This window comes from Lucilia sericata, unplaced genomic scaffold (assembly GCF_015586225.1).
Source record: "Lucilia sericata isolate MDLA Ls3-8-SP2 unplaced genomic scaffold, ASM1558622v1 Contig001113F_arrow, whole genome shotgun sequence".
NCBI classification, from domain to species: Eukaryota; Metazoa; Arthropoda; class Insecta; order Diptera; family Calliphoridae; genus Lucilia; species Lucilia sericata.
In genome coordinates, this window is record NW_023995085.1 from 60,001 (window position 1) to 72,990 (window position 12,990).

At 31.5% G+C, this 12,990-nt stretch overlaps 1 protein-coding gene across 4 annotated transcripts in view; it reads right to left on the reverse strand.

The window, feature by feature from the left end:
• Nucleotides 1-2,453: 2,453 nt before the first annotated feature.
• Nucleotides 2,454-12,990, reverse strand: part of LOC119610081 (GATA-binding factor A) — a 76,609-nt gene continuing 66,072 nt past the window's right edge. For 3 of the 4 annotated variants that reach the window (XM_037965176.1, XM_037965174.1, XM_037965175.1), the window contains 3 exons: nt 5,603-6,277; nt 3,915-4,146; nt 2,454-3,845 (listed from right to left, as the gene is read on the reverse strand). In XM_037965176.1, coding sequence (XP_037821104.1) covers nt 3,049-3,845; nt 3,915-4,146; nt 5,603-6,235 — 1,662 coding nt within the window. In that variant the 5' untranslated portion in view covers nt 6,236-6,277 and the 3' untranslated portion in view covers nt 2,454-3,048. The remainder of the gene's footprint in view (nt 3,846-3,914; nt 4,147-5,602; nt 6,278-12,990) is intronic. The other variant, XM_037965177.1, reaches the window with a different exon arrangement.

Genomic DNA, 12,990 nt, shown 5'->3' on the forward strand with positions numbered 1-12,990 from the left:
AATATTTTCACAAATTGTCACTTGCTGTCACCTCATCATTGAAGTTGTTATGAGAGTTGCTGCGAATAAGCAGATTTTGCTGCGCCTTCACACAAACACGTGTATTTCTTATGGGAGCTAGGCTGCTGCGTATCCCTAGGCCCACTTTAACTTGACGCAGCACATATAAAAAAAATGGTTTTGCTGTGCACCGCTCGGGGAAATTTCTGTGCACAGCAGAATGCTGTGCTGCTCTCTTCTGGAATATATTATTTTTTTTATAAAAATTGCGCCATTTCTAATTTTTCCAGTCAAAAAAATGATGCACGGCGTCATTTCAAATGCCATTCTTTTCTAGTGGTAGTATATAAAATTGGCAAAATAAATATAAAATTTATAATTTAAGCTAAATTTAAACGTAAAAACGGATCCATGACGATACTACGGAACTGTTCCTCTGGAACACATTATTTGTTATTGGAACAATCCCAGACAAAACCTTAATAAAATACTATCCTAGCAAATTGTTCTTATTTATAATAAAATAAACTTTATTATTATAAAGTTTATTTTATTATAAATAAAATAATAAAATAAACTTCTTATTACCAATGTACAGTGTCTCTCATAAGTATTCGAATTTAGGTAAACTATGATAAGAAACCAAATTTAATAATATATTTTGTGTGCAAAAAAAAAAATTAATTTGTTATATTGTCTAGACAGTCCTTAAGTTTGATATCACGCTTTTTAAAACTTGAAAAATTTACATTTACTTAAATTAAATTAGCTTTTTTTTAAAAAGTCCATAAAATTGCCTCACAAAAGTATACGAATTTTTACTGTATTTCATATTTGAGCATATTATACGAAACAAATTTTAGAATAGACTAGTTTTTATGCTTTAAATTGTTTTAAGGTTTCACTATCAACCGAAATGATATATTTTTGGCCCATTTGGTCCACAATTTTTGGGGATTTGTACCCTCTTTTTATGTAATACCATTAAAATGGCGATTTTTGGCAATATTTGTAGTATTTTCTCTTTTTTTCCAGAGATAAAACCAAAGTTTGATATTGGGATTTAATAGACCCCTTGGAGTATCTAAAAATAGTATTTTTTGTTACAAGAATCTATATTTAAACGATCCAAGATATATTATTGATATCATTATTCTGTCGCTAATTCAATATATTGGAACTTAAGTCCATTTTCATAATACTAGGGTCAAAACTTTTCGGGGAAAGTTTTCTTGTATATATTCTTTTAGATATCAGCTTTTATATATTTTAAGTTTTCAATGTATTGTGGAAACACCATTCAATATGGTAGTATCATTATTTTTATATACCAATGACCTCCAGGCTGCATGCCACTATATCATTATGGTCTAACTCAAAAATATCGATATCTGTTTAAATATTGATTACTATGATCAAAATAAACCCAAAATTTTGTACTTACAGTGTTATTGTAATGGGCAACATAAGCGTGAAAGTTACGAATAGTAAAAACTCAAATCTACTGTATAGGATGACGTTTTGTTAAGGCATGTTTTGGAATTGTATACCGATATAATGTATTTCAAAACCATTTGTTAGGGTTTTCAGACAATATCCATTAATTTAATTTAATTGGATCTTTAGTTTTATTTATGAATTATTGTTTAGACTAGACTATTCTATAGATTAGTTATACAAAAATCTTATGCCTAATATATAGACTAGTTGATACGCTAGTCTATAGAATAGTTTATTATCCAGTCTATATGTTGCTCTATGGTCTAGTTTATAGTCTAATATAAACTAATTTATGGGTTAATATAAACGAACTGTTATTTGGAAAGTGTTATAAGTCTACATTCTAGAAAATGTGTTAAATACGAAGTTAAGAGCTATTTGATGTGATAATTTTATATTGAATATAATAAATTTAAAAATCTTTAGCAGTTCATATATTACTAACATGAACCCTTTTTGAGATAGTTTTGAATCATAATGAAATAATTTGGTGCAATCGGCAGTTTTGAACAATTTGAAAATTCGATTTGCCATCGCTGTTAGGTAGGAAATAAAATTCGGCGAGATAAACTGCTATAGGTCGGCTAACGAAATACTTCGGCTCTCAGTCCGTTATCTACGAATTTCGGATATGATATGATATGCTAAAGCCTAATTGTGTCGGCTAACGATTACTTATGGGAAAATACTTCGATTCTCAGACGGTTAACTACCGGTTTTGGATGCTGTATTAGTATGAAGTAAGAATTTCGGCCTTGACAAGTTAGTTGATGCCCGAGAATAAATGAAAAACTTTTTATTCGGCTATTTTCATTCAATTTATTGAAATACATAATAACTTTATAATTTTTATTTGTTTAAATTTAAAATTTTACACTTTGAAAATTGTAACTAATATTTGTGTGATTAATAATAGAACTAATAAAATTACTAAATAAATTGGTTTCTTTTTTTTTTTTTTTTCTTTTTGTAATAAGGCACTTTTTATTTAAATTGCCATTTTAATAATATATATATAATTTTAAATTAATTTATAATTTTAAATTAAAAAATTGTAATAATAACTAAAAAATTACGCAATACTTTGTACAATAAAAACAGAATAAAATGCACTCATTATAAGAGAGGAGGGATAATAATAATAATTATAATAATATTTAATACTTATTATTTAAATTAGTAGTTTATGAATGTATTTACAAAAAAAAAATCCAAATAATTATAAAAATATATAATTAATAAAATGAAATAATAAGGAAAAACAATAACTAAACTACGATAGAAATATTTATAACTAAATTATTGCAATTAATTTTTTATAGTTGTTTTTGTAGTTAAAATAATTAATTTAAATTTAAGTCTTTTTTGTAAGTGTGTGTGTAAATTTATATAAAAAGAGATGATCATGAGGGCTATGGTAACACTATAGTTTTAGATTTCTCTCTTTTTCATACTCTTGCAATTGAGTTTCTTTAATACACTTTTAGATATGGGAGATCCTGTAAACTCTATCACTTATCTCGGTAATACTGTTAAGGCTTAGAAATTTTAAGAGGTGGCCATTAGTTTGGCCGCCTGTATAACATTGTGCTGGTGATGATATACACCGGCCATATCCGAAGCTGTAGCACCATGCATGCCCGATGAAGAACCGCTAGAACCACCTAAGGCACCAAACGAGGAACCAAAATAGCAATTATTAACATAATCATAGTTGGTGGCATTTGTTTCGGATTTAACACTATAACCACCTAAACTGCCACCACTACTCGCTGAGGTGGGTACATGTTGCGACAACGAAGGTGAGTGATGATGATGGTGATGTGCCGCCGAGGCTGCATGATGTGCCGCAGCTGCTGCATGATGATGATGATGATGTAAATGATGGGCATGATAATTAGAACTGGCTGTACTAGAAGGTGATAAACCATTTGATAAAGCATTACTGGAACCCAATAGATGTTCATATTTTTGTGTACCAAAAGCTGAACCCGTTAACTGCGAATGACTCAAATTACTTTGGGCGGCTAGAGCAGAAGGTGAATACAAGTTATTACTGTGTGATGAATTGCCATTTGTAGTGGAGGTATTGGTAGAGGAACCTATGTGGGCGGAGGTGGTGTGAGAGCTCACATTATTTAATAACCTCGTCTGTTGGGCAGAAGTATGTGGCAAATGCATATGATGGCTAAGAGAACTATGCAGGGCAGATGTAGCAGAACCCAGACTTAAATTATGCAAGGCTGAGGAGGAGCTAGCCGATTTGACAGCTAAATCATTTTGTAATTTTGAAGCTAATGAACCGGGTAGACTATGGCGTTCTAAGCCTAAAGAAGGTTTGAGATCTGTAAAAGAAAATGGTTTTTATTAGTTTTTATTTAATTTTTCTTTTATTTGTGAGTGTGAAAACTTACCGTCATCTTTGATCTCTTTGCCATTTTCGGTTGAACTGCCCGATTTCTTAGGCTTCCTTTTTCTTGTCTGTATACCATCTTTACGCATGGCCAAGGGTCTATTAACACCATGCAATTTGAAATATAAGCCGCAGGCATTACACACAGGTTCTCCTTCATTATTACGTCTCCATAAAGTTGTGGTACGTGTACCGCAATTGGTACAACATAAACCTAAGCGACGAGTGGCAGTCTGGAATGAAAAGAAACGATTTTTTGTAAATATGGGTTTAGAAAAGAAATACTTTTTTTGTAAATTATATAATATTTTGGAACTTTTTTGTTGATAGTAAAGACTTAACAATGGGGTTTATGTCAGGATATCCATATAAACTCTATTTAAGACACTACAGCTACAATTTTATGAAAAATAAAAGTGATCACAGATCATTTTTTCGATTGGAACTACGAAATTGAACTCGGATTTTGTAGAAAAAAGTGATCGGTGATGATCATACAATATCTTAAAAGTGATCACTGATCGTAGACTTTTCGTCAATTGGATAAAACTGAATGAAACTACATCCGATTTTATGACAAATTTAAGTGATCATAGATCTTTTTGGCGACTGGAATAGTATTTATTAAATTATCACTCGATTTTAATATAAATAGAAGTGATTACAGATGATCGTATTTTTGAAGTAACTGCGATCACTTCAAAAATACGATGTAGTTTCATTTAAATCGACAGCTGTTTCTTCCAGTGACAGCAGTGTACTTAATGGAAAATAAAAGTGATCACAGATGATCTATTTTAGAAATGATCAAACATTTGAATTAATCAACTATAGAAGTGATCAAAGATGGCAGATGATCTTTTTGTGGACTGGAATAGTATTTATTTTAGCAACTACAGCCAATTTTAATGAAAATAGAAGTGATCACAGCTATCGTATTTTAGAATCGATCACAGAACGCAGTCTTCTCGTCATATTAGCAGATTTCATCGAAAATAAAAATTGTTCATAGATAAAAGTATTGTAGAAGAGATTGTGGTCAACTATAGCAGATTTAACAAAAAAAAATATATATATATAATAAAAGTGATCACAGATGATCGTATATTAAAAGTAATCACATACCGTTAACTTTTCGTCATTTGCATTCTATTTTATGGAAATAAAATTGATCACTGATTATTGTAGTTTAAATGTGATCACAGATCTTTTGGTCTTTTTCCCATTTGCAGACGATTGGAAGAAAAAAAAATGATCACAGACAAATGTATTTTTGAAAATAGAAGTGATCACAGATGATCGCAATATTAAAAGTAACCACTGACCGTTGTCTTTTCGTCATTGGCATTCTTTTTTATGGAAATAAAATTGATCACTAATCATTGTAGTTTAAAGATGATCACAGATCATGATCTTTGCAGCCGAAAAATAAAAATTGATCACAGACAAATGTATTTTAGAAGTGATCGTGATCTATATTCTGACATACACCCCACTTAGAGATAATATAACTGATTTTAGTGTATTCATATGAAAATAGCAGTGAGCTTCATAAAAACTGATCACCACCGATTTTGTCCATAGGATATTTAAGGAACTTTACAAAGGTTCCAATATTTACTCAACAAAGTTGCAAAATATTCTAAATTTAGTTAAACATATAAACCAAAAAAAAAATTCAACACTCACTGCACTCACCAATCGCTTGCTTGGCTTGATCAACGGCCTATTCATGCCATTCATTTTATGATACAATCCGCAAGCGTTACACAAATAATGACCCGTACCGTCTCGCCGCCACAGTGGAGTGCTAATGGCACCACAATTAACGCATTCCCTACCCTCACCAAATTGAAAATCTATAGCACTATCGTAGGGTGAAGAACGTTGAAAGCCGGTGGGATCATAGGCCGCTCTCCACGAACCCATCATCACAGCATTTTGTGTATAGAATTGTGGAGGTAATTGGGCATGAGCGGTACCAAAACTATCCGATGTCCAAGCATTCTGAGCAGCAGCAGTACCAAAATGAGCGGCAACATGTTGATATTGACTATTGGTTAAGGCTCGATTCGAGGGAACATAGACGGGAGCACTAACGGTAGCAGCAGCGGCGGCAGCCTGTTGATGATATGAACTGACGCCAGAGCCACTGGTGCTGCCGCTTAAATCGGGATAACCGGCTGAGGAATGATACATTTTAGCGGTGTACGAGGAGAAATCCTGTTGATGTTCCAAATTACCCACCGACGGATGTCTTTGGCCCAGAGCAAGTTGATAATTGGCCGACACAGAGTTGGGCGAAGCTAAATCCTGATGCATAAGAGATATATCAGCTGAAGATGAATGTTGATCGGAGTTTGACTGTAAATAAAGTGAGAATTTGTAAAAAAAAAAAATTAATAAAACTTTTAGTTAAAGGGTTACCCTAACTTAAATCTGATTGGCCTACTTAAAGATAAAGCGTTACACCCTTTTTATTCTTTTTTTTTTTTTTTTTTAAAGTTTTAAAATGTTTTTGAGTTGTGTTATAAACCAATTTAATGCTGCCATTATTTTCCAGGCCCATCCCATTATTACGTTTATCTTGTCTTGGCAATACGCATGCTTTCTTTTTTTTTGTATATATAATATCCACTATCGCCATCACCATCATTTTCATCTTCTTCATAACCACCACCAAAGCATTTGGACGTCATGTAGTTACTCTTACAACAAACAATTTTAAGTCTTCCATAAATTCTTTTCACATAAAACTCAATTTTTAATGGCGTTTTTGCACGTTACATTTTCTTTTTTTTTTCGCTTGACTATATGACGTCTGGCCTGGTCAGTCCACATTTTTTCTCTTTTAGTTTTTTACTCTCTTTTGCTGGCAACAATTTTCTGCTTCCATATATTTAATTTTATTATTTAGAGTTTTTTTTTTAAATTTTGTTGTATGCAATAATGCATTGCACGTTTACAGAAGTTTGTCGACAACTTGTAATGCCATAAACACATTTGGAATTTTTATTTTATTATTTTGCATTTGCAGTCAGTATTTATTGGTTTTTACTATATGACTATAATGTGTAGTAAGAAAATGAATTTATATTTTTGTAAAATTTTAAAACAAAATTGAGTTGGCGCCGGCACGATCTAAAGTTTATTGGATTTGTAAGCCTTTTACATATGATCAGTATTTAGATCTAACGCTTCAAAAGTCTTCTACGTTGAGTATCAACAAGTGAAGGGAAACTGGCAGGATCACTTTGTTACTCTCTGATACAACGATTGATCGTGAAAATTAGATGTGAACTCTGTCAGACGATCGTAATTGATCTTTTAAGAATTCTGTTAGTTTTTAAATCTCCCTGTGATCAGTTCTATTTTCGTTAAAACCATTATTCAGTCACCAATCAAATCTCTTATCAATGATCAGTTTTTTTTCACGTTGAGAATCACGAAGTCTGTTTTCATAATTGAGATCACTTTAATTCTCTCTGGCACAAAGATTGATCGAATTACAGAATTGATCGAAATACAAGAATTCAACGAGCTTATAGATCTCCCTATGATCAGTTCTTTTTTGGTTAACGATCGAAAAGTGTAGGGAAACTGGAAGGATCACTATGTTGCTCACTGATCACATTTCTTATCAATGATCAGCAACTTTACGTTGAAAATCAAAAAGTCTATTTTCATAATTGAGATCAATAGGGCATTCATTGATCTCAATTATGAAAATAGTCTTTTTGATTTTCAACGTAAAGGTGCTGATCATTGATAAGAAATGTGATCAGTGAGCAACATAGTGATCCTTCCAGTTTCCCCTTACACAAATATTGATCGAATTATAGAATTGATCGAAATATAAGAGTTCAACGAGGTTATAGATCTCCCTGTGATCAGTTCATTTTAGGTTGGGGATCCAAAAGTGTACGAAAACACGCAGGATCAGTTTGTTACTCTTTGATACAGCGATTGATCAAATTTTCATATGATCGTAATCGAGCTATTAAGAGTACTACGAGTTTTTAGATCTCCCTGTCATCAGTTCTATGTTGGTTAACACCAAAAGTCTGACGCCAATGACTTACATAATTCTTATCAATGATCAGTTTTTTAAATTGCCAACTTCCTTACGTTTAGAATCATAAAGTCTGTTTTCATAACTGAGATCACTTTAATGTCCTCTGATACAAAGATTGATGGTATTACAGTTCCGAAACTCAGAAGAGAACTAAGACACTGGTTTTATTCGTTTTGCTAAAATCTTGTTCTAATTGAACCTCAATGATCTGATTTTGAGATCAGTTTTCATAATTGGAGTTACTTTGTAACTCTGATACAGGCGTGATCGTGATCGAAGTTTGGATTTTTTTTTAGTTGTCAGGCCATTGAAAACAGAAGTATTTAAGTATTCTATGTAACCATATGTACAATAATTGAAGATCACGATCGCTACGATTACTTTTTTTATTGGTTCCATGGTCAGTTTTTGTTCTCTCGTCTCAAGTTTTTTTCGGTGAACATGAATCGCCATTGCGATCAGTTTAATACTCTAATATTAACGATCGTGAACAAGAGAACCGTTTGGTAATTTTGTTAGTCATAAGATAATTTTATGATCAGCAACTGACAGACGGGCAAATGTTGTCAGCGTAGTTCATTACCTGTTTATTTGATATATTAAGTCTCAAGACCTCATTTAAAAAAGGGAGTGTTTGATAACAAGTTGAGAACATTCCATAGTATTCGTAAAGCAGAGTTCTTATACTTAAAAGTAAAACTTGAATTTGAAGCAGATATGGGCAAAGTGCTCTCTCTCTCTCTCTGTGTGTATATAAGATGACAGATTTTGAAAAAATACTTATAAAACCAATCAGAACATTAATTTTTCAAATGCAAAGTGCTCTCTTGCTTACATAAGGGCATAAAAGTTCAACACCACAAAAGGCTCATTTGCCACTCTTTGCCGATGCCTTATATGGAGACATTTATTCTAGAACAGCAATTTTTAATACAATTTTAAGATATACATAGTTTAAAGGGTTTGGCACTCTCAAAGGCAAAGCGTGCTCTTGCTTATCTAAGTACGTAAAAGACTAGAAAGAGAACTCATTTGTCTTTGTTTAAAGTCACTATGATTTCTCAAATCTATCCTAAAGATTTTTTTCGAAATTAAAGCAATAACTCACTAAGTAAATGCAAAACAAAAACTTTACTTTTACCACAAAATGACTGACTGCAATTTGTTAAAACAGAATAAATTATTAAATGTGTTGAAAAACTCAACAACAAATACAATCGAGTTAATCTTATCGTAAAATGACAAAAGGTAACAAATAAATTGACAACTTGTCAAAATAATCTCACAACTTTTTTCTGCATATGAAATTAAAAACAAAGTACAAAACAAAAAAATTAAAATTTAAATTAATTTTAAAATTTAAAAGTAATAAATAAACCAAATAAATTATTATAATGCTTTTACTATTTCTTTAATAAATCTTCCATAAAGCTAAAAACTGAGTCATCATCCTCATCAAAATGAGATGGAATTGAAAAGAAAACAAAAAAATCAACACTTCCTCTCAACATTTTCAAAACAGACCAGACCCAATGTCCAGCCTCAGTTTTTAGTGTTGATCACACAAATTACTTTACTTCCTTTTGAGGTTTTTTTTTGCTTAAAATATATTTTCTACGCTTTTTTTCTCGTTCGTACCTTTTACCCCGAATGCTGGTGTTTGTTACTTTTTTTATGTGTCTGCTTTGTGCTGGATGGAGATCATGATCATCACATCTTCCTGATGCCATAAATAAAGTCAAACCTGAACATAACAGACAAATTGATCCACTCGAAAATGCATTAAAATATAAAAACGCACATTTTATAGAATGTATGGTAAAAATAATTCGAGGGGGCAAACAGAAAAATAAGAATATGCTCTCGATCGAGAGTTAATGTAACAAAGAAATTGTTCGCTCTCGTATTTTGCAAAAGTTGCTCTTTCTTTTACATTGTATTTCTGCGTATAAAAGATCAGTGTTGTCAATTTGTTTTTGTAACAAAGAATGCTGGAATGTGGTGTGATCAAGTCACAAATAATGATTGGGAAATTAGTCCAATTATCTTTGGAATATTGGAGAATATTTGGGCTGAAGCTGAAGAAAGAATGAAAGAAGAATGCAACTCTGGAAGTGGAATAGTTTTTATAAGATCTTTAGCTATTTCTTCTCGAAAATTAAGTCATACTTTGGTCCTTCTTCTATAAGTTTCATATAAACTGTGTTACTTTCCTTCTTTCACACGACCGAAAGAAGGCCAAAATCTGTTTTTTTACACTCTGTCGATCAGTGCTCTATAGGATCGTCAGACTCTTCTGAAAGTAAAGAACGTCTTCGCTTTAATATTTATAGAGATCTAAGTGCAAAAGACCTTCTAAAATCGTCTAAATATCAGGTGTGTCTACTACTCTTCTCTGGGCTTAGAATTTCTTTATATTTTTAGGATATCTGTAAAACATTTTCAAGATCCTCGATATATGTATGAACATATATTGAGCCAAGAATTGAGAATATAAAGCATCTGCATTCTGAAGCAAAAAAAATCGATCTCTCTCTTCTATGGGCAAAGAGTGTCACCATTTTGATGATTTTATGATCGTATATATAAAACATTCTTGAGAGATGCCATAATCTAAAATACTCGAGAACTAGAAACATCAAAATCGGAATGATGACCCATGAACATTGTTGTTGATCTAGCCAGTTTTGATTCCTTAACATCGCGATCCCAAGTGTACAATATATGTTTTCTTTACAAGGTCAGAAATCAAGATGTAGCATGGCGAGATTATTGGCTTCTGATTGCTAAAGATCAAAGTTCTTGAGTCTTCTTAATTCTCTTTAAGAAGAAGTAAGATCAAGAGATCGACTTACACTGTGCCTTAAAGGAAAAAAGTAATTGATTCTATGTATATGATCAAGGTTTTTGAATCTGGTTGGAATATTGTTAATTCTCTTTAAGAAGAAGAAGGAGTAAGATCAAGAGCTCGTTTTACATTCGGATCAAGAGTTCATAAACCATTTTTCTTTAGAAGGTCTGAAATCCAAATATAGCACCATCGACTATCAGGTTCTAGAAGTTGGAGATCAAGAATTTGACTTCTGACTCCCTAACGAGATAATCTGCTTTAGGATGTTGGAGATCAAGGATATTGAGTATTATGTTCATTAACTATGAAGTATATCTATGAAAATCTGACAAGATATTTAAAGTTTTAATAATTTTCAGACAGAAAAGATCTGTGAAGAACTTAAGATAAATTCCTCAAATAAAATCCTCAAAGGATTGTAGTACAAATATTGCACGATCGACTACTGATTTTAGATACTGGAGATCAAGAATCTTGCATCTGATTCCCTGCAGAAAAGATCTGCTTAAGGATGTTGGAGATCAATGGAATATTGAGTTTTATTTTCATTAACCATAAAATATCTCTGTGTAAAATCTGATAAGATCTTTAAAGTTTTAATAAATTTCAGACAGAAAAGTTCTGTGAAGAACTTAACATAAAATTCTCAAGAGGTTAGGTAATAAGATGAACAGATTGATTTACATTAACACTTACACGAGATTCTAAATGCTGATTACAATGCTCTTGAGTCTGTTTCCCTTAAAAATCTGCCCGATTTTGGATTCTTTTTAAAAGGAATTAGTAAGATCAAGAGATCGATTTACATTAGAATCAAAAGTTCATAAAACATTTTTCTTTTAGAAGGTTTGAAATCCAGATATAGCACGATTGACTATCTGATTCTAGATACTGGAGATCACTAATTTTGCATCTGATTCCCTGAAGAGATAACCTGCTTTAAGAAGTTCGAGATCAAGGATATTGAGTTTTATTTTCATTAACAATAAAATATCTCTATGGGAATCTGACTAGATCTTCAAAGTTTTAATAATATCCAGACAAAGTCTATGATGAGCTTTAGATAAAAACCTCAAGAAATTAGAATTTTGTCTGAAATATTTCCAGGTTGGGAACTACGGTAATAAGAACCCGATTTGTAGGTCAAATATGCAAGTATTCGGAACATTGTAAGACATATATCTGTCATATCTGTCCTTAATTTACCGAGTATAATGACGAAAACTCTAAGCCGTAGTGTAGTGTAGAAGGCTAAAGTTGTTGTCATGAATAGAACTCGCAACCCCCAAACTGATCGACTAGCGCACTATCAACAAGTCTGGCGAGTCGGATAATCATTGTACTCAAATGTATCCAATCTTCTAACAAACTATCATCTTATTCCATCTTAAAACTATTATATTTCAATTAAAAAAGAAAGAAAATTGGAATTGGTTTTTAAAACGATCAAAATGAATTGTATTCTAAATCGAACAGAAAAACTGATAATGTTAGATTTCAATGAATCTGATTATCCAATTCCGAACATGATTAGATTCTATGACAACATGAAATAGTTCCCTAGAAAACACACATCTCAAGATCATTTAGTGATAGAATGCAAAAAAAAAAAAAACTAAAATATTTAGAATAAGATCAACTGGTCTAAAAAACACTAAGTTTTTTCATATATGAGGCACTCTTCTGAAATAATAATAATAATTAGTTTTTTTTATAAGAGTGCCTTTTATAATTTATCTCATTTTCATAGCGATCTTTTACATTATTTCTACTCATAATTATGAGTAGTATGATTATTTTCATGATTGTTTATTTGTTTGTAGTAGAAAATCATACTTAATGACGCCTTTTAACCAAAATATCTAGATGTAAGTAAAGAAGGAATCTACTGTTTTTTATACTACTTTCCACAACTCTCAGACTTGACTACTTTTTCAAGTAGTGATAATTTATAATGATCACTTTTCATATATATAAGTTTTTCAGTTCCTTTTTGTTCAGTTAGTAAGTCATATATTTTTCTTATATATATTTCTTTTTAATTTTAAACCACTTAACGTTTTATTTCCTTTAACACTCAAGTGTTTATATAAAATGTTATGATCGTTCGTTCGGTCGTTTTTTTAAGTCGACCTTTTTTTTGAAACGGTT